At 56.5% G+C, this 22539-nt stretch overlaps 1 protein-coding gene across 3 annotated transcripts; it reads left to right on the forward strand.

Moving 5' to 3' along the window:
- The first annotated feature begins 1108 nt into the window (after positions 1 to 1108).
- On the forward strand, positions 1109 to 22275 carry DRC7 (dynein regulatory complex subunit 7). Of its 3 annotated transcripts, none has more exons than XM_023637065.2 (18): positions 1109 to 1201; positions 4668 to 4895; positions 5281 to 5455; positions 6532 to 6657; positions 7384 to 7578; positions 9266 to 9424; positions 10347 to 10565; positions 12907 to 13035; positions 15119 to 15191; positions 16122 to 16250; positions 16437 to 16565; positions 17581 to 17801; positions 18612 to 18827; positions 19413 to 19523; positions 19610 to 19720; positions 20653 to 20847; positions 21765 to 21904; positions 21995 to 22275. In XM_023637065.2, the coding sequence occupies exons 2-18, from the start codon at positions 4705 to 4707 to the stop codon at positions 22086 to 22088; spliced, it is 2613 nt and encodes an 870-aa protein (XP_023492833.2). In that variant the 5' UTR covers positions 1109 to 1201; positions 4668 to 4704; the 3' UTR covers positions 22089 to 22275. The 3 variants fall into 3 exon arrangements, with proteins under 3 accessions (XP_023492833.2, XP_014593983.2, XP_023492834.2); XM_023637066.2 differs by having other exon boundaries at positions 1146 to 1201; positions 6477 to 6657; XM_014738497.3 differs by lacking the exon at positions 7384 to 7578.
- The last annotated feature ends 264 nt before the right edge of the window (positions 22276 to 22539 follow it).

Here is a 22539-nt window from a genome sequence, read left to right on the forward strand (position 1 = left end):
TGTGAGCAAATTCCCCACGGAGGTAACCCCAGAGTGTGCTCCAGGACTGATGTCTACATACCCTCTCATGAGCTTTCCCTCCGTCTGATTTACCCAGCACACTTTACTTCTCATGACTGCATAGTATTTCAACCAGAATTTAAAGTCATGCTTTGTTACTGAGAATTGACTTGATTCCTACATTTTCACCAGGAACAGCAGCTATGTGACCTTGTCAGGACCTCTGCAGTGTTTCTCTGAGCTCCCCCACCCCCACAGGGCTGCACCACGATTCTGGTGGACTCCTGCCTCCCAAAGCAAAACCATAAAATTTATACGTTACAATTGCATGGGGACAAAGATGAATATAATCCAGAGTGGATTCACAATTATATATTCATTCTTAGTCTATTCATCTTTCTTATGAATGTCAAAGAAACTAAAATTAAACATTTTTCATGGGCCACTAACCTAATGGATACATTTTCCCTGTCCGGCAAGCTATATACTAAATCAGACGCCCCGGCTGGACTAGAACCCAGGACTCAGTCAGGCAGCCTGGCTCGGTCCAGCACGACAGCAGCCGTGCCAGGACACACACTGGTTTCCCTCTGTCTTGATGAAGGCCGTGTTGGCTGAGCTTGGGGCAGAGGCAGCGGTGTCCTGGTAAATGCTGAACAACTGGTTCGCCGGGAGGAAAAAGCCCCGGTCTGGAGCATTTGCCCACTTCCATGGTGTAAATAATCCTACGGCCAATTTCAAACTACTAACGTGACATCACGGAACAGAAGTTGGGACAAGATGCAGAGATGCCCACCGTTACATAATATTTTCACTGTACAGATGAAATAAGCATAAATAATCTCAAGAACATAGATCATAGTAAAAAGTAGTAAAATAATTAGAAGTGATGAGTTTGGGGGTATTCATTACCTTTGTTTTTAATATCTATTTACTTATCAGTTTTTATAATTGAATTTGTAATAATGGCTGTGTGTGTCAAGTGGCTCACAAATATTTCTGACATTTGAACAGTCAGCTCTTGCAAACTGTCACAAGCTGGCTCTAGCAGGCTGCTGGCCTAGGGGCCTGCCGCAGAGGGTCTTCTGGACCCAGAAGACTACATTTCCCAGAAGCCTCTTCTCCCAGGGCCTGCCCTCAGCTTCAGAAAGCTGTTACCATGGAGACGGGCTAACAGACTGTACAGGCCATCCTCAGAGGGGTGAGTAGGGAACAGGGGACCGCTGGGGGTTGCTGGACCCTGCCTGGCAGGGGGAGGGGGAATGGGAGAGTGGCGGTGGTAAGGGGGCTTCCAGCCCTGACCTTTCTGAGGAAGTTGTCAGTGTGTGTGTGTGTGTGTGTGTATTTGTGTGTGCGTGTGTGTTCTGGGAAAGAAGAAGTTGCTGCTGGGGACAGGGATGCAGGGAAGGGCCTGTGACGTGGGGAGGGCCTCCAGGCCCCTGGGCAGGGTCCAGGGAACTTTGAGGCAGGACTTCCTCCCCACCCCGCACTGCAGCTGATGAGGCAGCCTGGTGTGGGGAAGACAGTGCTGCGGGTTCTGGCCCAGCTCTGCCTCTGATGGCTGTGTCCTGGCACCTGGGCTCCGTCGTAACCCCTGCTGCCCACTGACACCTTGGCTTCTCCCCATCCTTCTTCTTTCCTCACTCGCCACTCCCTGCTACCCTCCCTTCTAGGACCTCCCCGTCTCGTTAGGCCCTGAAGTGCATGGGTTTCAGAGCCAGAAGCCCCAGATGGGGTTCGAACCCCAGGGCTGCTACTAGCCAGCTCTATGACCTGAGGCAGTGCACTTAACCTCTCTGGCCTCGATTTGCTCATCTGCTAAGTGGGTAGCATGACAGTGTCACCTCATAGGGTCTGTAACGGGAAGACTCGGTTCCGTCTCCCATCTCCCGTGTGTCTCCTTTACTCACACAGAACTCTTCACTTCTGACACTTCTGTTCACCAAATGTGTGGGGATTTTCCCCCATCATGCAATTCTGCACATCACGGCTGGGTGTCCTACAAGTGAACTCAATTCGGACGCTGTCTATCTGGAGATAGTGAGAGATCCCACAGGTTAGGGGCTCGGTCCCACAAGACTGCTCCCACCCCACTACAGATGCCAATTGCAAGTGGTAGGTCCCCAGGCGACCCACAACTTGTGTCTGGTTCGGCTACAACTCGGAGGTTCCCACGGCCCCTCCTCAGGTTTGATTCATTTGCTAGGGCGGCTCAGAGAACTCAGGGAAACACTTACTTGCCTTTACCAGTTTATTAAAGGATGTGCTAAAGGATGCGGATGACCCAGATGAAGAGATACACAGGGCAAGGTCTGGGAGGGTCCCGAGCGCTGGAGCTTCTGTCCCCGTGGAGCTGGGGTGCGTTGCCCTCCTGGTGTGGATGTGCTGGCCAACCTGGGAGCGCTCCGAACCCCATACTATCAGGATTTTACGGAGGCTTCCTCACATAGCCGTGGTCAATTATTAACTCCATTTCCAGCTCTTCTCCCTTTTCTGGAGGAGAGGGTTGCGGGGCTGAAAATTCCAAGCTTGTAATCATGGCTGGGTCTTTCTGGTGACCAGCCCCATCCAGGAGCACCCCCAGGGTCACCTCAACAAGACAAGAGATGCAACTCGTGTTCTTATCACTTAGGAAATGACAAGGGTTTCAGGAGCCCTGTGCCAGGAACGGCGGGCAGAGGCAATGCAGACTTTCTGTTATCTCACAGAGTCCTGAAGGATGAATGGGATTATCTCTGTGTAACCCTTAGCAGAGTGCCTGGCACACAGTGGGTGTTCAGGAAACTGTGAGCGCCTTGTGATGGTTATGACTGCCCTCTGCGGAGGCATCCTCTCTGCGCCGGAGAGTCAGACAAACGGATCTGATCCCGGGGCTGTGCTGCTTGGCTGGTGGGCACAGTGGGAGGTCTGCCTGTAGGGAACTGGGGCCCTGAAGGGGCTGCTGGACACCAGGCCTCAGCTGGGCTGCTGACCACCTGGGACTCAGGCAGGCCGACCACCAGTAACAGGTGCCTTCATCCTCACCTGAGTCCTACAGAACGTCAGCATCGGACAGGAAACATCTCTCCCTCCTTTCACATTGCAGAAAGGGAAACTGAGGCCCCGAAGGGGCAGGGAGTGGCCGAGGGCCAGCAGGAGCTGCCAGCCGAGCCAGGTTTTCCCCTGGCCGGGCTGGCGGTCAGTGACTCGCCTCCGCCAGAGGCTGCAGTGGCCAGGTCGGGCTCAGAGCAGGGAGGGGGACCCAGCCTGCACCTCCTGGTTCCCATTGTCCTCTCAGTTCTGGCTCCATCTCAGGGAGGGGTGACAAATCTGGGGAGACCCTGCTCTTTTCTCCCCAGTCCTCTCTATCCCCCCATCACATCCTGTGCATTGGGTCCATTTTCCTCCTCTCTGGAACTTTGCTCCGTTTGCTGTAAGGAAAATAGATATTTGAGGCGTGGTAACGGGAAGACCCGAGCCAGGAGGTGGGCGGCTGGCACATCAGCTGGGCTGATGTAACAGGAACCCGACAACGGCCACTCAAACAAGCAGAAGCTGAGTGTTCTCACGTGACAGGAGGTCTGGAGGTGGCACTCAGGGCCTCCACAGCGCGCTGGGGACCCCAGTCCCCCCGTCTCTGCACTTGCTGTCCTCAGCAGGCAGCTTTGGTCCTCACGGGTGGTCACCTCACAGTCACGTGTCAGCCGTCCCACCTCTCGCTTTAGGCCCATGTCCCAGGCAGGAGGAAGAGAAGGGCAAAGAGTCTGTGCCAGCTGGGCCCCGGCCTTTGACGTCCTGCAACTTTGACTCCCATTGTCTGGGCCAGAGCTGGGTTCATGTCACCGGCCACCTCTAGTCGTGTGGGAGGCTGGGAAGGTGAACAGTTAGAACCAGGCACACTGCTGTCCCCAACAAAATAGGGGTTCTGCTGTACGGAAGGCAGGACTGGATCTCTGGGTAGGAACTAGTGGTCACCTCAGCAAGGCTTTGCCCTGCGGCCGCAGGCAGGGCCGTCCCTAGGGCACATGGCATATATGGCGTCTCAGTGTGGCTCACAAAATGATCACCCTGCGGGCTGACCTGGGGCTCGGCCAGGAGGGCACAGGTCGTGTCACCCCCCCCACACACACACACACCTGCCCTTTGTCCAAGTGCCTTGGTGGCAGCCCTGCCCTGCTCACTCTGTGCCTCAATTCCAAGTTTGATGACGTTATTTTTGGTCATATTCCATACCACTTTACTATTATAAATAATTTTCTTTAAACCAATTCACTTATTGGACTTAATAAACATATTTAAAGAGGAAACTTCATAATACTACAGTAATCCCACATCATTAGCATCACTTGCCATAATGAGAAGGGACCGTCAGAATGAATATAGGAAAAAGCAAAGCAATATTAGCAAGTTCGGCCTGCCTCCTTGGGCCCTGGCAATAGCTCTCGACCCGTGGCCTGCTGTGTCTTTGTTTTAAAGGGAAGTCTGCAAATGTTAGGGAGGCGTTCCAGACGGGCCAGCACCAAGCCCGGACTTTCTCCTTGATGGAAAGGACAATTATGAGGGAATCGCTTTCTCCCTCCGCCGTCTAACCCACTGAAACCGCCGCCTGGGCGCAGGCGCTCTTGGTGGCTCCTTCCTGGTCTGGAGGCAGCCGTCCTGAGCGCATTTATCCCTCTATACATCTCTAGACTCCATCTCTAGACAGCCAGCAGGAGACATCCCAGAATGGAGGTCCTGAAGGAGAAAGTGGAGGAGGAGGAGGCTGCCGAGCGGGAGGAGGCAGCCGAGCGGGCGGAGCGGGGAGAGAAGACACTGAGGCCGGTGGAGGTGCGCAGGGAGGAAGCCCCGCTGACGCAGGAGGCGCTCAGGGACCTGGAGAAGAAGCTGTCGGAGATCCTGGTCCCGGGGAAGATCTCGTGAGTGTCGGGGTGGGGGCCAAGGTCAAAGCAGGGTGGGCAAAGGATGAGCCAGGCAGAATGAGGAAGCAGTGGCTGGGAGGCAGGACCAGGACAGAGAGGGAGGCAGTTGTGAGTGAGGGCCGGTGTCTCGGGCTGCCTGCTCTAAGTCCCCACTTTGCCCCTCACTAGCTGTGTGACCCTAGGCAAGTCAATCAACCTCTCTGTGCCTTAGTTCCCTTACCTGTTTAAAAGCGCAGGAGCTAATAATGATACTTCCCTCCAAGGTAGCTGTGAGGATTAAATGAGGAAGGGATAGAGCAATGGCAGCTAAGGTAGATGGAGGGGTCCCTGAGCGCCGGGTCTAGCCTCATGCAGACTAATGCTGCCCCCCTCGTGGACACAGGATCTCTACCAAGGACACGATCGACATCCTCAAGCTGCCCGTTTCCTACCAAACTAACACACCCAAGGAGGAGCACTTGCTGCAGGTGGCAGACAACTTCTCCCGCCAGTACAGTGACCTGTGCCCAGACCGCGTGCCCCTCTTCCTGCACCCCGTGAATGAGTGCGGATTGCCGGTGAGCTGGGACGGGGAGGGCAGGCCTGGGGCAGACAGCAGAGGGCGGAAGGAGACGGGCCGAAGACCAGACCTCTCACGGTCTGGAGCTCATAGCCCATGGGAGGCATAAACTCCAGTGCCCGCAGGCTCCAGAAAGCTCGGTGCAGATCACCCCCGGGGGCTTGAGGGGGCCTGGAGACCCCGCGCCCCACCTAAGGGGCAGCCAGAAACCCAGGGCAGTCTCCAGCCCCAGAGGCCGGCCCTGTGCGGGGAAGAGTAGAGAAATAAGGAAAAATGGACCAGGGCCCGAGCGCTGGCTTCCTCTCTTCCAGCCCTGTGACCCAGGGCACATCCTTGAGTCTCTCTGGGCCTCGGTTTCCCCATCAGGCTGACAGGGACTCTCAGACTGTTTTATTTGGCCCACATGGTGGCTTTTAACATTTGTATTAGCTGCCTGTGCTTGAAGCTTCACAACTCCCCTTCGGGTCCCCAGGCCCCTCTTCTCTTGTGCTGGTCACCCAGGCCTGCATTTCCCCTGCCGTGATCAGTGGGGGCCGCATCAGGGCTGCCTCTTAGATGGAGCCGTGAGATCTGTGCTGGGGGGGCCTTCCTCAAATCCACAGGGTGACCCTGGAGGCCTGGCCCCGGGCCTCCAGGCATCACAGCAGCCCCTCGAGGCCCCTCGAAGCCCCAGGTCCCCGCACTGGGCGGTGCTCAAGAGCCAGACGGACCCAGCTCTGCTCCTGACTGTGGCCCTGAGCCAGTCAGCTCACCTCTTAGAGCCTCAGTGTCCTCATCTGTGATGGGGACCTGCCTCACAGGGTTGCTGGGGGATCAGAGAGGTGATGCCAGGTCTAGTGGCACTCAGTGGGGCAGTGGAGGTGACAGGGAGGCCCTGACATGTCACTGGCACCCAGGAATTGTTCTAGATCTGGGCTGGAAGGGTCTTGAGGAATTGCTGCCTCCAACTCCCAACAGTGAGGGGGAGCCTGAGACCCTGGAGAGGCCTGGAGAGCCACTCCTGATCTCCGGCTTCGCAGGCTTCCTGGGAGCGGGTGGTCTCCTCCCAGGGGCCTGTGGTCTGTCCTCTTGCAGAAGTTCGTGAGCACAACGCTCCGGCCCACACTGATGCCCTACCCTGAGCTCTACAACTGGGAGAGCTGCGCCCAGTTTGTCTCAGACTTCCTGTCCATGGTGCCCCTGCCTGACCCCCTCAAGCCGGTAAGTGCCACCCGGGGCTGCATCCCTAGGCCCATGAGGCCTGAGATGGGAAGCCAGGCAGGTCGGGAGAAGGAGGTTCAACAGGGCTCAGGCCACGGCCCATGAGTCTGTCTGGGACAGGTTGGGAAAGAGGCCCAGAGAGAGGTGGCCACTGGCCTGAGATCACACAGCAAGCCCGGTATCCAGGCTCCTGCCTCTTTGCCTCCTTCGCCTCTTTCTGCCTTCAGAGGCTTCCTTTCATGACTTCAGGAGGTGGGGAAAGGAGAGAGATGGGAGGGCCCTGCTGCCCGTGGCCCTCAGCCCCATCTCTGGACTTCTGACCAGCTCAGTCTGCTTCTCATGGAGGAAGGAGGGAGGGAAAAAGGGATTGGTGAGCAGTGGAGATCTGAGACAGGGAAGAGAAGGAAAGGATGGGGGAACTTTGGAATAAAACCATAAAATGACGGATCAGAGAGCATTAGACTAGAAGCTTCTACAGTCCAGAGGGTCTTTCCCATCCGTAAGTCCACAGCCCCTTAAGAGTATAGGCAAATGTGGACGGCGCCTTCTGGACATGGGCTCTGTGCTTTTCATCCTGTTCTGAGCAGCCTCCCTGACCCGACAACGCGGAGGAGCCGTGTTGGGGCCCAGACTGCCCGTGGGCCCTAGCGCCCGGCCCCAGACGAGTGGGGAGGACGGGTCGGGGGCAGCGGAACTGGGCTGTACTGACCAGCCGGCTGTGGCCAGCCCCCCTTCCTCTACTCGCCGACCACAGTGCTGGAGCAGCAGAAGGGGAACTGCTTTGACTTCAGCACGCTGCTCTGCTCCATGCTCATCGGCTCTGGCTACGACGCCTACTGCGTAAATGGCTATGGCTCGCAGGACATATGCCACATGGACCTCACTCGGGAGGTGTGCCCACTCACCCTGAAGCCCAAGGAGGTACGGCCGGGCTCGCGCTGCCCTCAGCATCCTGCAGGACTCGCCATCCTCAGGGCAGTGTGTCCCTGCTGCCCCTTCCCCCATCACGGCCACATACAGGCGGCTCCATCACCAAGCAGCCCTCAGCTGCCCTGGAGTTCCTGCTTCAAACCGCTAGCGGTTTCTCTGTCCTCAGCATCTTAACACATACAGCCCAGGTCTCCAAAGGGGCTGTCCGTCTCCCCTTGTCATAACTCCGTTTCAGCTACCATGCTCCCCATGAAGTAAATTTTGTGAATGCCACATGGCCTATATCTTAAGTCAAACTCTTCCAAATTTACCCAACGCACTTGAGAAGAATCCACCCAGCCGATTCCTATAAGGAAAAAACAGATGAATGGACAGATATTTACTTCTTTTTTTTCCCCCTCCCAGTAAAACGCCCCTTTTTAACAGCAAGAAAATGTCACCAAGCCTCCAGCAGGTGGTGGCTGTGTTTTCATACCTGTTGATTGAAAGGTCCATAACGATCAGAGGCTGCTGTGAACACAAGAAACACTTTTAAGTGAATCTAATTTTAGGAGTCATAAAAGCATCTCTTTGCATTTGGAAAACAGCCATACTACAGGCAGAAAATGGTTTTCATGAGCTGGATTGATTCGAGGACTCTGTGATTGGGGTCAAGCCCCTGCAGCTCAGGGCTGGGGATGCAGGGGCCTGGGGCTTCCAGCAGGGTGCGCATGCACCTGGCTTACACCTGGGCAAGCCCCGGGGGTCCTGGGTGGGCCCTCTGGTGGAGGGAGGCGAGAAGGAGGGGAGGCACCTGGTGAGAGCCTTGCTCTCTTGGGCCCAACTCTCCAAGGAAGAAAGCACAAAAGCTCCATCGTTGCTTTCAGCTCCAAAAAGCCTGTGAGCTCACACTCTGGCCTCTTATCTCAGCCCAAATTTTAGTGATTAAAATGACGTCAGTAGCTAATAGATGCAGAGAATTTTCTGGTTTATAAACCACTTTTGTGTCCATTGACTTGGCTTCTCCTCACGCTGGTGCTGTGTGGTGGGTACCATCACTCCTGTTGTATAAATGAGTATGTCACAAGGCTGGAAAACAGAGACCCAGGCACCGAGGCCTGGTTGGTCTGACTCAACCGCGGAGGGTCGCTATTTCTCCCTTGTAACTGTCACAGGCCCACTTCTGCAGCCTCTGTGGTGCTCTTTTCTGGACATTTTTCTTGCCACCCCGCACATATTTGTACACACACACACACACACAGGCTTTCTTCTTCTTCCTTACCCAGAAAACTTAAAGTCAACGTAGGAAACCCTCCAATGACAAAATCTGGAAAATTTGACTCCCGACCCTTTGCCCTCTTTCTAGATCAGATCCAGGTCATAGCTAGTCTGGGCAGTGGGGAGTGAAGAGGAGAAAATCACCTCTCCTGGTCTCCTGCCCGGCAGGCAGCTCCTGCGGGCGTTGTCCCTTCTTTACTTCTCAACACAGGCCTTGGAGAAGGTTCTTACTGTTCAGATCCCACTCTACAGAAGAGAAGGGAAGGGGGCGGGGGGCTTGCTCACTGTCACGGAGCTGGGGCTAAGGCTCCCTCTGCCTTTAGGGCCAGAAAGCCCGCAGGTTCCCGGAGCACTGGGATCTCCTGGTCTGAGGGGCGGGCAATTCAAGGCCACTGACCCTTTTTCTCTTGCTGGGTGACAGATCGTCCAGCAGCAGGAAAAGGCACCAGCTAAGAAGTACGCCATCAAACCGCCCAGGGACCTGAGCAGCAAGTTTGAGCAGGAGCAGGAGATGAAGCGGCAGGAGCAGATCAAAGCTGAGGAGGAGAGGCGGCTGCGGGAGGAGGAGGAACGGCTCCTGGTGGGTCCATCGTCCTCAGCCCTCGACCCCTGAGCTCAGCTCTCGAGGAAGGGCTGCTGGGAACAGGGGACCAGACACAGGTCGTGGAAGGGATGTGCTTATGGACACCCAAGTCCACATTCCTTCCTCCACCCCTCAACCATCCCCCACCTCTGCTGGGCCATACGGGAAGACGGTCAGCCAGCTTCTGGTGATAGATTTCTAACGTCAGAGAGCTCTGCTGCTGGGGAAACCCATTTATGCTGGGCAGCTCTGGTGTTCTCCTCATTCCAGACTTTTGCACTGAAGACATACCTACATACATCCTCCCATCCATCCTCCCAGCTGTTCTTCCATCCACCGATCCTTTCATCTCTCCTTTCAGCATCCATCTCCCCATCTCTTCTATCCCTCCATCTTCCCATCTCTCCTTCCAACATCCATCCTCCCATCTCTTCTTCTATCCATCCACACTCCCATCCTTCCTCCCACCCTCCTTTCCTTCCTCCCTTCTTTCCTTCCATATAGCGTTTACTGGGTGCCTCCTCTGGTCCAGGCCCCAGGGATACAATAATGAACATGACACAATCACCCTTCTCCTAGAGGGAGGCAGACAAGGAAGCCGTATGGTGTCCCGTTGCCTCTGTATGGATGAAAGCTCACTCAGAATCACAACACAGAAAGCCAGCAAATCCCAGATACCCTAGAGCCCCAAAGGACCCAGTGTGTAAACCACAGATCGACTCAGATCCTCCCATTTTATTGATAAGAAAACAGATGCAGAGGTGGGGTGATGTCCTCACAGGGCCAGCCAGTAGTGCAGTCTGGATCAGAACTCAGCTCTCCTACCAGTTCCCCCACTCCAGGGAGATATTTGGGCCCCTGACGCCCCCCGCCCCTTCCCACGCAACTGGCCCATAGTCACCCACCGTTTCCTGTGCAGGAGGCGGAGAAAGCGAAGATTGACCCCTTGCACGGCCTGCGGGTGCACTGCTGGGTCCTAGTGTTGTCGGGGAAGCGCGAGGTACCCGAGACCTTCTTCATTGACCCGTTCACGGCACGCAGCTACAGCCCGCAAGATGACCACTTCCTGGGCATTGAGAGCCTCTGGAACCACAAGAACTACTGGGTCAACATGCAGGACTGCTGGAATTGCTGCAAGGTGCCGGGCTGGGCCGGGAGCGGCAGGCACAACGGGGGCTGGGGAGGCGCTGGCCAGATCTGCGGGGAGAGCTGGCCCCACAGCTGAGGCCCCACAGCCCACTCCTTTGCCCTTAAACAACCATTCTCATATGATTATTGTCTCTCTTTTGATTTGTATAGCCTTGTAAAATGTGGATTGCTAGTTTGTATGAAGGATTTTTTTAAGCATTGTGTTGGAGTGTAACACACACGCAGAAAAGTGCACCCATCCTAAGTATACAGCTCAATGAATTTCCATAAATTTACATGTATATACACAAAACTCAGTACCATTTACATAGGTTAAAAATATGTGCACGTATGCAGGGGAAGGTCATCACTGGACACAAGGGGACTTTCTGGGGTGCGGGCAATGTTCCCTCTCTTGATCTGGGTGCAAGGAACCAGGGTGCGTCCAGTTTGTGGAAATTCGTTGAGCTGTGCAAAAGTCAAAAGAGAGACAGGCTCCAGGCTCCAGGCTCCAAGTCCTGGGCTTCTTTGTTGTTTCCAAGCTCCTCCATTTCCAACCAGGCCAGCCTCCCAAAGGCAGATCCTGGGCCTTTGGCCCCTATTCCAATGTGACCCCGTCCAAGGACGCTGCCATCGCTGTGGGAGACGTCAGAGTTAACGCGCGTGCTCTCCAGTGCAAGTCACTGTGTCCGCGGCGAAGGCAGATGGTCCAAGGGGAGGAAGTCTGCCTTCGGTGAAGGAGACGCACCCACTCCCCTGGCCTCCCTCAGCCACGCACGCCAGGCTTGCTCTGCCCTCGCCGGCCCCACAGGTTGTAGGAAATAACATTCAGTCGGTCCTTGGAATAGTCCCTGGCTGTTCAATAAATCATCGCTCTCATTTCGCAAAAAGGACTTGTCCTGGATGGGGCACGGATGGGGCACAGGCAAGACCACCCTCCCCCAGAGCGCAGGCTCATAACGGCCACGGTGGCCAGTGCCCTCTCAAGGCCAGTGGCCCTTCAGAGGCCCCTCCAGTCCCCCTTCGTCCCTTTTCTAGGCTGAGAGTCCTTCAGCCTCCCTCCCCGCACGCTCTGACCAGTGCCAGGCGGAGGAAATTCATGATGCGCAGAACAGAAGCTGTGAGACGGAGCTGGAAGGGCAGCCTGGTGGGAAAGTGAGGCCAGAGGGGCAGTACTGCATCACCAAGCGAGGGTACCAAGAAAGCGATCACGACACTGGCTGCCGCTTTTACTGCAAAATGAGCACGGCCGCAGCTGCTTTGTTCCTTCAAAGAACCTTGAAATGGCCTTGGGAGCGGGGAGCGACGCAATGCACCTGCACAGAGACCTGGTGCACACACGCCCAGGCTCACGGGACGTGGGAGTCGTCCACTCATTTATGTTTTTAGAAAATAGAAATAGAACATTAAACAGCAAAGCATAACGTCTAACTACTGCTTACCACTCACGAGGTTGGAGTGGAGGACCTGATTCAAAGAAATACAAACACCTGTGCCAGCCGGCTCCTCCCACGGAGCCTTGACTATTGCCTGTCATTGTTAGACCCAGAGCAGTTCTGTCCCTCCTTGTCCTCCCCCACGTCCCCCTCCTCCCTCGCCCACCTCCCAGCAGACAGAGTAACCCTCTGCCTCGTGGACTCAGATGCCACAGCGAGGACCAGGATTAGGGCGACTTCAGGACAACTTCCTATTAAACGCTTGGGGGCAGCTGTTCATAAGCCCTTGATCTCCCACTGGAACTGACTCAGGGGGCATTGGGGTGAGGGGCGCCCCACCCTGGGGAGGCAGATTGGGGTGCGGGGTGCTCCCTGCATGCTGGGAGCTGTCTGGCAGGTGAGCCTGGGCTCAGGTGGGCTAGGGTGAAAAGAGGGTGGAGACCCCTGCCAGGAGAAGTTGCCACCTGCCTCCTCCGGGCAGCTCCACGCGTGCCTGTGGGGCTTCCCCGGCGTGGGTAAGAACTGTGAAGAGGCCTTTTTTCCAAGCTGCCACTTCTGCCTCCCATGAGATCTCACTGGCCTGCGTTTGCTCTAAACATGCCTGGGGCGCCCCCTGACAGTACACAACGACCCCACGTCCAGGCCCATCCCAGGCCAGGGAGTTTCTGAGTCTCTCACGAGACCACCGATGCGATTTCTTCATAGGGAGATTGGGCAGTGGGGCCTCGGGGCCTCAGTTTCCCTGCTGAAATGGGGAGGGTGGGGGCGCTCAGAGGCTGCCTGGAGCAGACACTCTGTCCATCTGCGACCCGGGCCCAGGCCCCCTCTCTACTCGGGCACAGCTGTCTCCTGCCACCCCGTGGAGCAGGAGGGGTGTGGTGGTGGGGCATGCTCACCTGACTCCCCCCCCATCAGGACCTGGTCTTTGACCTGGGAGACCCTGTGAGATGGGAGTACCTGCTCTTGGGGACCGACAAGCCTCACCTGTCCACGACTGAGGAAGAGGACACTGGGATGAACGATGACGAGGACCTGGACAATCTGGTGAGACTCAGCGGCACATGGTAGGTGGGAGGGGCTTCACACCCTGTCTGGCTTCGGGCCAGCCAGACAAATGTCCCCACCACATGGATGTGTATGGGGGGGACAGTCCAGATAGCCCAATTGTAGATTCCTCAAAGCAGAAGGGCCTGGGCCCTGCCCTCATTTTACAGATGGGCAAACTGAGGCCCAGACAGGTCCAGAGCCCCACCCAGGACCCCTGCCCCAGTGGGTTAGGGGAGGACTGGGACTTGCATTCAGCTCTCCTGCCCCACACACCCCGCTCCCCGACTCCACCCTGTTCAGGGGCTACCCTGCTCCTCTGGGGTTGTAAGGGCCAGCCCTGCCTCATGTCCAGGCCTTCCTGCACAGCCACCGTGATCCCCCCATGTATGTCCAGGCCTTTCTTCTCCATCCTATCAGCCCTTCTCAAGGTCATCGGCCCGGGGCCTTCCCCAGATGTCAGCATCCCTTCTCTTATCTCCAGTCCGGGGCCTTCCAGGCGTGGCTGCGGGAGGCCCTGTGCGTGGAGGGGCCCAGAGGCCTCAGCTATGGGCGTCGGCATCTTGGGTAAACTTTCCAGTGGTTGGAAGCTTCAGTTTAAGCGTCCGCACGTTACCTGGGGGAGCGGGTCTGTTCTGCTCACGGTAATCACAGGCGTGTTCGTTTGCTGGAGTTGCCGCAACAAAGTCCCACAGACCAGGTGGCTTAAGCAACAGAAATTCCTTTTCTCACGGTTCCGGAGCCTGGACACTTAAGGACAAGGTGTCGGCAGGGCTGGTTTTGCGCCTTGGCCTGTAGATGGCCGTCCCCTCCCTGTGTCCTCCCTCTGCACGTGGCTGTGTCCTGACGTCGTCTCACAAGGACTCCCGTCGTGTTGGAGTAGGACCCCCCCATGACCTCATTTTAAGTTAATTACTTCCTTAAAGAGCCTATCTCCAAATATAGACACTTTCTGAGGAACTGGGGGTTTGGACATATGAATGTGGGGGGACACAGTGCAGCCCCTAACAGTAGGCAGCACTCCCATGGCCCTCACTAAGTGCCAGGAGGTGCTAACTGGATTAACGCCTCTAAATCTTCACATCCACCGGTGAGGGAGGCGTGAGTGTGTTGTCCAGGATTATTGTCAGCCCACTTCACAGACAGGAAGACTTACACACGGGGGGTGAGCTGCCCCACCCAGAGGTGCACAGCCAGTAAGCGGCAGAGCTGGGAGTTGAACCTGGGGCCTGACAGTCTGCCTCCCAAGTCTGGTCTGCCAGTGGTGACTCTGTTCTACCTCCAGGGATGGCTTGGGGACAAAATGAGGCCGCAGCTGTCACGTGGTTGGCTTAGCAGTGTGGACAGGCCCGGAGCTGGTATTGAGCGTTCTCAGCGGCCGCGTCTCTGGGGACCGGGGCCTCCCTGTGCACTCAGTCCGGGACCCACGGGGCGGGGGCCGATCCGATGAGCAGCGTCAGAGATCTGAGCAATGTTTATGCAAGAAAAGTTTTAAAGAGGAAAATCTGGTCCAAGTTTCTGCAGTTACCTAGTTTGGGGACCGTTTGTCTAGACAGGCTTTATTTTACAGATGGGGAAACTAAGGCTCGAAGAGAACAAACAGTGAGGGCAGCCAGGCAGTGTCCCAAGCCCTTTACGTACATTCTGTCTGTTAAGCCTCCCGCGGGGTCCAGTTTACAGTTAGGAAACTGAGGCTCAGGGCAGTTAAGGGGCTTGCCCAGGACCCCAGAGCTGGTGCTGGATGGCTGGGGCTTGGGTCCACCTGACTCCAGAAGCCCCTCTCTTAACAGAGGGTTGTGCCTGGTGCCTCCGCTGACCAAGGGAAGGTGGGGCGTGTGGCACAGGGGTGCTGCAGCCCCAGCCAGGTGGGAGCAGGGAAGGGCTCCTGGCCAGCAGCTGCCTCCTCCTCTTCCTCCGTGTGCGGGGTCATGCCAGGTCAGAACTGCCCGTGACCTCTGCCTCCTTTGGAGGAGCTGCCCACCCACCCTGGCTTGGCCCTGGGGGGCGAGTCGGAGGCTCTGCCCATAACCGCTGCTCCGAGACCCAGCCCTGACCGGGACCCCCGCCCCGCCTCTCCCAACAGTGCAAGGACGACAAAGACAAGAGCTTCGACATGCCCAGCTCGTGGGTGGAGCAGATTGACATCTCCCCGGAAGGTGTGTGCGTGCTTGCATTCACCCCCAGGATGGGTTCCCGGGCCCCTGGAGGGGTCTGCGGCACCTGCCAGGCAGGGGGAGGCCAGCAGAGGCTGCCGAGGCCCCTCGTTTCCACCCCTCCCGCTTCCTGCTGCACGCTCCTCCTTCTTTCCCGCCACGCACACTCAGCTCTGCGGCCAAGGGCCTGACATCATTCTGGCGTACAGGAGGGCGCTCAGTTAGCACACGCCGGATGACGAAGTGTGGGAGGTGATGGAGGACCGAAGACCAGCTGTTCCCCTCCCTCACCCCACCCTGCCAGGAGGAGGCCGTGCACAGTACCCACAGGGCACAGGGAGGGGACGTCAGGACGGGGCACAGGCAGGCAGAGGAAGCAGGCGGACAGGGACGCTCGTGCCCCATGCCAACATCTGCTGGCTGCTGAGCTGGCCGGCTGGCAGCGCCTAGACCCATGGGGAGGGCATAGGCCGTTCTGACAGGGTGAGAAGGGCTAGAGAGGGTATCAAGGGACTCCAGAGGAGAAGCGCCCAGCCCAGCCCTGAGGATGGGGCCTGGAGGGTGAGTGAGCAGAAGGGGCTCCTAGGAAGAGGAGTCATTTGAGCTAAGTTTTGAGGGATCAGGAGGAGTCAGCCCAGAAGGGCAGGAGGGGACGGTGTTTCAGCAGAGACACCTGCACAGGCGACAGCCCGGTGGCGAGGCAGTGTGGTGCGGCAGGGCGCAGATCCTGTGGTCAGCTCCAACCAGAGACCTCCTCAGGGCGGAGCCGCCCCTGGGGACTGTTTTCCTCTGCCTCCCTGGAGGAGACCTGGGGCCAGGGGCAGCTTAGCAGACGGTGCAAGGGACAGTGGCTGGAGGAGTGGCTGGGAGGGGTCGGCCCTCTCTTCCCCCCTATCTGGGGAGAAGGGATCCCAGCCCGCTCTGTGTCCGCAGCATTTGAGACTCGCTGCCCAAATGGGAAGAAGGTGATACAGTACAAGAGGGCGAAGCTGGAGAAGTGGGCCCCGTACCTCAACAGCAATGGCCTCGTGTGCCGCCTCACCACCTACGAGGACGCAGAGTGTAAGGGCCACGGCCCGGGCGGGGGAGCGGGAGGGCTGGGTCCCCCGACTTGCTGTGTGGCCTTGGGCACGTCACTGCCACCCTCTCGGTGTGAGTGTGGGCCCTGCTGGCCTCTGTGCTCTGGGAACGGTGGGACAGAGGCTGGGCAGCTGGCCTGGCTGCAGTGAGCACTGGTTGGGCCCTCAGGCACCAAGACTTTGGAGATAAAGGAGTGGTACCAGAACCGGGAGGACATGCTGGAGCGGAAGCAGATAAACAAGGTCACAGGCCTGAATATCGACTACTTCAAGCCGGGCCACCCCCAGGCTCTACGTGGTATGTGGACCCCACTGTGGGCCAGTGAGGAGCCCCAGGTGGGGCCTTACGTGCTTCTTATGGCAGCCTTCTCCGTGGTGACTGGCATGTGGTGGGAGGAACCAGCATCTGTGTATTGACAGGGTTCTTGGGTGGCCAGCAACAGAAACCACCCTGCTTCCCTAAGCAGACCAGCTGTGTGGGAGGTCAGGGGAGGCACAGAAGAGCCACGGAAACGTGACAATGTTCCTCCAGGAAAGGCACAGCCAGGGCCACATGCCCATTCTGTGGTTGGGATCGGGCACACGGTGGGGGCCACATTTACAGGGGGTCAGGATGCTGAGCAATAAAACCAACAAATGCCCCAGCAAGGGCGATGCAGAGGGCAGAGGGCAGAGGGTGTGGACACGGCCATGAGCCCAGGAGGCTGGGAAGGGAGAGAAGGCCCTCTCTGGGGAGAGAATGAACACCCCTACCCAGGAGTTCACAAAAGAAAAACGTAGGGTCAACACACATTTTTTAAAAAGATCAACCTCATTTGGTGGTTTAAATTTTTAAAAAATGAAACTAAATCACTAAGGGACCTTCTTACCCCTCATGTTGGCAAAGATGGAAAAAATGGTCCTATCGAGTGTGAACAAGTGTGCAAAGCAGCCGTCAGTCACTCCCTGTCATTGCTGGTAGGAAAGCAAATTGGCACAGCTTTTCTAGGGGAGAGTTAGGCAAAATATATCAATAACAGCCTTAAAATGTGTATACCTTTTGACCAGCAATTCTACTGCCGAGAATTGTCCTGCACAATTAACAAGCTAGAACAAAAAATGCACAGTGCAGGTATTCATGATGGTGTGTTTATAACAAGAAAAGTCAGAACAAGCCAAAACATCCAGCAGTAAGAGATTGGTTACATCCAGTGCTCATCCATGAGCATTCGTGGACATGCCTTCTCCTTGGGGCCCGGGCTCAGCTTATCCTTCGGCGGTCAGAGCTCCTGGTGCTCACTCAGCTGTCTCCCGGTCCCCGTCTCCCACCGCAGTGCACTCATACAAGACCATGCAACCCGGGATGGACCGTGTCATGGAGTTTTACGAAACGGCCCGTGTGGACGGCCTGATAAAGCGGGAAGAGACGCCCAAGACCATGACAGAGTACTACCAAGGACGCTCGGACTTCCTGTCCTACCGCCACATCAATTTCGGGCCCCGCGTCAAGAAGCTGGTTCTGAACAGTGCAGAGTCAAACCCCCGGCCCGTGGTGGTAAGAGCTTGCTGGGCCCGGGGACAGAGTGCCCGCCCTCTCTGGTGGGCTGAGGTTACCCCAGGATGGCTAAAGCCCTGACTCTGGAGCAGGGTCTTTCCCGAGCAGCCTTTCCCCAGCCCTAGCTGAGAGCTAGGAGCATTTACCAAGTGCACATCCCAGGGCCATCTGATGCCAGACTGTGCCCTTGGCCACCGGGCCAAGGAGGTATCATTCCCGTACTATTATGAAAAATACACACTCATGACTAAACATTTAGCAAATGTGGAAAGATATAAAGAGAAAGTAAAAATATCTCAGAATGGTATCTCTCAGATATTACCGTGTATTAATAGGTTTTGTTTTGAGAGTCTTTTCAAGGTGGGGTGTGTGTGTCTGTGTGTAGAACCCCTGTATCACCCACTCAACATTAAATTGTGCATTTTTTCCCCTCCACATCATTACAAATTATTTGGCAACAGTGTTTAATGGCTGTCTACCATAGCAGCTCTTTCTAGCAGTAAGGGATGTCTACTGATAGAGCAGGCTGCCTGGAGAGGTGGTGAGCCCCCCATCTCTGGAGGTAGGCAAGCAGTGTCTTGTGGAGGGAGCTAGAGAAGGGGTCCAGCACCATATGGGGCTAGAGGGGCCTGGCACTGAGAACCTGTGAGGCCACAAGAGCCATTACTTGGCCAGGAAGGGTTACTCGACGTGAACCCCTAAATGACCCCAGACCCCACTGTCCCTGCGTGTCCTCTGCTCCTGCCCTCGGGGAGCACAGGGAACCCCCCCTTTCCCACCTCCCATCCTGTGCCTGTTCTGGCCTCCCAGAAAATCACAGAGCGGTTCTCCCGCAACCCAGCGAAGCCTGCGGATGAGGACGTGGCGGAGCGCGTTTTCCTGATCTTGGACGAGCGCATCCAGCTGCGCTACCACTGCCGCGAGGACCACATCACGGCCTCCAAGCGCGAGTTCCTGCGGCGTACCGAGGTGGACAGCAAGGGCAACAAGATCATCATGACGGCCGACATGTGCGTCAGCTTCGAGGTGGGCCTGGGGCCACGGCTGGGGGGGCGGTGGGGGGGGGGGGAGGCACTGGGGCCTCTGTCCCATCCCAGCCGCTTGGGAGGCCTGGGGTGGAAACACCTGGATCCCAGCCCCGGAAGTCATCTTGGCCCTTGCCAAGATCAAGAGCTCCCATCTGGAGACATTTTCTTCAAAGCTCCTTTGAAAACCTTTCCCTTTTCCACCAAGAAAGACAACTGGGCAGGCTAGGGCTGCTCCTCTTGGACCCTACCCCCCAGCCCTGGGCAGAGCAGACGCCCGATCCCGGTTCCAACACTGGAGTAGCAGAAGATTCCACCACTCTCACGAGGCTGGCTTTCCTAGTGCAAACCCTCACTCTCCGGCACATTCCTTAGCCTCTCTGAGTCTCCAGTTCCTCTTCTATTATTATTTCTGTTTTTATAGATGAGGAAACTGAGGCCCAGAGAGGTTAAGCAATTTGCTTGAGGTCACGCAGCTAGGAAAATGGCAGGGGAAGATCTGAACCCAAGTGGGCTGGTTCCAGAGTCTGCCCACGACCCCAGCCATTGCTGCGTCTCTGTGTCACTGTGGTTCTTGTTGTCCCAGGTGGAGCCCATGGAGCACACCAAGAAGCTTCTCTACCAGTACGAGGCCATGATGCAGCTGAAAAACGAGGAGAAGCTGTCCAGACATCAGGCCTGGGAGTCGGAGCTGGAGGTAGGGTCCCACGAGAGAGCAGGCAGGTGGGGGGTGGCGGGGGTACAGAGTGCCTTAACCGTGCCCTCTCCCGCTTCGCAATTCAGGTGCTGGAGATCCTGAAGCTCCGAGAGGAAGAGGAGGAGGCGCACACCCTGACCATCTCCATCTATGACACCAAGCGCAACGAGAAGAGCAAGGAGTACCGGGAGGCCATGGTCAGCCTTGCTTTGGCCCAGGCCCTGGCTTTTCCTGCACCCACCCCAGTCCCCCGCCTCCAGGGTGCTGAGGATGATTAGGGATTCTGCCTGGAAGCCCTTTACAGGGGTGAAGTTATTGACACCACTGCGGTCATCATTGCTGCTGAGCTGACCATTTCTGTGGTTCACCCCTAAAGAGCACTCATGATCTCCGCCCACCTCCAGGGGTTGTGGCCAAGCCGAGGCCTCTAAGCATGGGGAATAATGAAAATTGTGCACCCCCTCCACCGGGCGCTCCCCTCAAGGTCATGACCTGGGCTGGCAGCCCCAGCAAGAGGACTCTCGCCCCAGGCCTGGGCTCTCCAGCCCCTGCAGCACAGGGCATACAGGTTACACCCTCAGGTTGCCAAGACCCAGCTTGGTGTTCAAGACCAGATTCTGAATCCCCTTCACTAACCAAGTGGGGATTTCTAAAAATAGTCTGAGTTTGGGGAAGCAGGGCTGGGCATCAGAGAACTGGCTCTTAGACTCCCAGGGATGGGCGTCAGCCTTGCGTCTCCAGCTTCACTGGCCCCTGTCTGCCAGCACGGGACACAAGGCCCCAAGGTGAAAGAGGAAAGGGAGTACCCAGTTTTTGATTTAACATCGTTCATAGCCACCATTTATTACCACTGATTGAGCGAGCGTCCACTGAGTGTTAGGTAAGTGCTGAGGCTCAGGTAGAGACATGAATTTATGTGACACAGGAGTTGGCTGTTACCAATAACCATGGCTACAAGAGACAGCACGCAGGCCCTGTCTAAGGCCTCAGTCCCAGAGGCACCAAGCACTGGGACCTGGATTTGAGGCCAGGTTTTATTCAGTTCCATGTTGATGGAGGGCTGGCCAAGAGGTCTCTGCAGCCCCTCCTGGTCTAGCTGACCCTCTCCCCTCCCCCACCACCTCCACAGGAGCGCGTGATGCACGAGGAACACTTGCGGCAGGTGGAGGCCCAGCTGGATTACCTGGCCCCGTTCCTGGCACAGCTCCCGCCAGGAGAGAAGCTGACACGATGGCAGGCCGTGCGCCTCAAGGATGAGTGTCTCAGTGACTTCAAGCAGAGGCTCATCGACAAAGCTAACCTCATCCAGGCCCGTTTTGAGAAGGTGTGGCCAGGGCCCGGGAAGGGGAGGGGACCTTGGCATCCTCATCCAGAAAACAGACCCAGGGTTGTCTGCCCACCATCTCACAGACTTGTGAGGGACTGCTGAGGGGATGAGTATGTCAGTGCTTGGAGTTTCCAAATGACCAACTTGTCATTCCTCACTCTTATCCATTGGGTGGAATAATGTGGGTGGAAGGATGGATGGATGGATGGATGGATGGATGGGTGGGTAGGTGGATGGATGGATGGGTGGGAGGAAGGATGGATGGATGGATAGATGGGTGGATGGATGGGTGGGTGGAGAGATGGGTGGATGAATGGATGGGTGGGTAGAGGGATGGGTGGATGAAAGGATGAGTGGATGGATGGATGGATGGGTGGATGCATGGATGGATGGGTGGGAGGAAGAATGGATGGATAGGTAGGTGGAGGGGTGGAGGGATGGGTGGATGGGTAGATGGATGGATGGATAAATGGTGCATTATAACAACTCCTAGTCCTTGACCCATTTCTGTTGGTCAGGTATACACCATGTAGTTCCCATGCATTTTCTCATTTAATCTTCACAAAGAGCTCTACAAAGAGTGGTGGTGGTTGTGTGTGTGTGTGGGGGGGTGTATAATGACCCTCATTTTGCAGAAAAGAAATTGGAAGCTCTGAAAATATACCTTGTCCAGAGCCACATGGCTGTCTCAGGCTTGACTCCTACTCTGACCTCATGGACATGGTGTCCCTCTAAACGTGACCCCCGTTGCTCCCTCCCAAGACATTTTGTGGCCCCTGTCTCTGGCTTCTGTGGGTGGGGGTAGTTGGGCCAACCCTCATGGGACTGTCTGGCGACCAGTAGGATTTCAGCCTGCAGCCTAGGTGAGGCTCAGCCCTCATCACCCGCCTGCTCTCTCCTCCCCGTGCCCGAAGGAGACCCAGGAACTACAGAAGAAGCAGCAGTGGTACCAGGAGAACCAGGTGACCTTGACGACTGAGGATGAAGACTTCTACCTGAGTTACTGCTCTCAAGCCATGTTCCGCATCCGCATCCTGGAGCAGCGGCTCAATCGGTGAGGATGAGGTGGGGAGGGACCCACTAGGAGGCTGCAGGAGCAGCTTTGTAGTCCCTCACCGCCTCTCGCTCATCCCTCTGATTTCAGACACAAGGAGTTGGCGCCACTGAAGTACTTGGCTCTGGAGGAGAAGCTCTACAAGGACCCGCGGCTGGTGGAGCTCCTGAAAGTGTTTGCTTGAGGCCCTCCTGGAGCCTCAGCCAAAGCTGACAGACAAAGAAACCTCCCCCGGAGCCCGGCCCTACGCTCCCTGCACCCAGCTGATGACTGTGGACCGAGGATCAGGCTCCCTGCCACGCCACCTCCCTGCAGCCCTGTCTGTTCCTGCTTCTCACGATTTCCTGTAAATAAACACACTTTTAATTTGCCATTTGTACCTCATGTTTCACACGCTCCAGCACTAGCCTTTTTCTCCTCCCCTTCTTAATCTATAGCCTGGGACCGCCCCTGCCGCCACACCTTGGCCCCCTTCCTCACTTGCTTCCTGTCCTTCTTCCTGTGGAATGCTGAGGCTCTGCAGCACGTCTGCAGGTCTCACAGCCACCTTCAAACCCCTGGTTAGAGCTCAGCATGGCGAGAGGGACCCAGCTCACCAAGTGGGAATGGCAAGGCCAAGGCGTGTGCCCAGAATT

This window comes from Equus caballus, chromosome 3, assembly GCF_041296265.1.
Source record: "Equus caballus isolate H_3958 breed thoroughbred chromosome 3, TB-T2T, whole genome shotgun sequence".
Lineage (NCBI taxonomy): Eukaryota > Metazoa > Chordata > Mammalia > Perissodactyla > Equidae > Equus > Equus caballus.

Coding starts and splice junctions, on each gene's coding strand:
- DRC7 (XM_023637065.2), top strand. CDS start 4,705: ATGGAGGTCCTGAAGGAGAAAGTGGAGGAGGAGGAGGCTGCCGAGCGG. Junction 9,425..10,346: donor AGGAGGAGGAACGGCTCCTG/GTGGGTCCATCG, acceptor TTTCCTGTGCAG/GAGGCGGAGAAAGCGAAGAT. Junction 20,848..21,764: donor TCCAGGCCCGTTTTGAGAAG/GTGTGGCCAGGG, acceptor CCGTGCCCGAAG/GAGACCCAGGAACTACAGAA.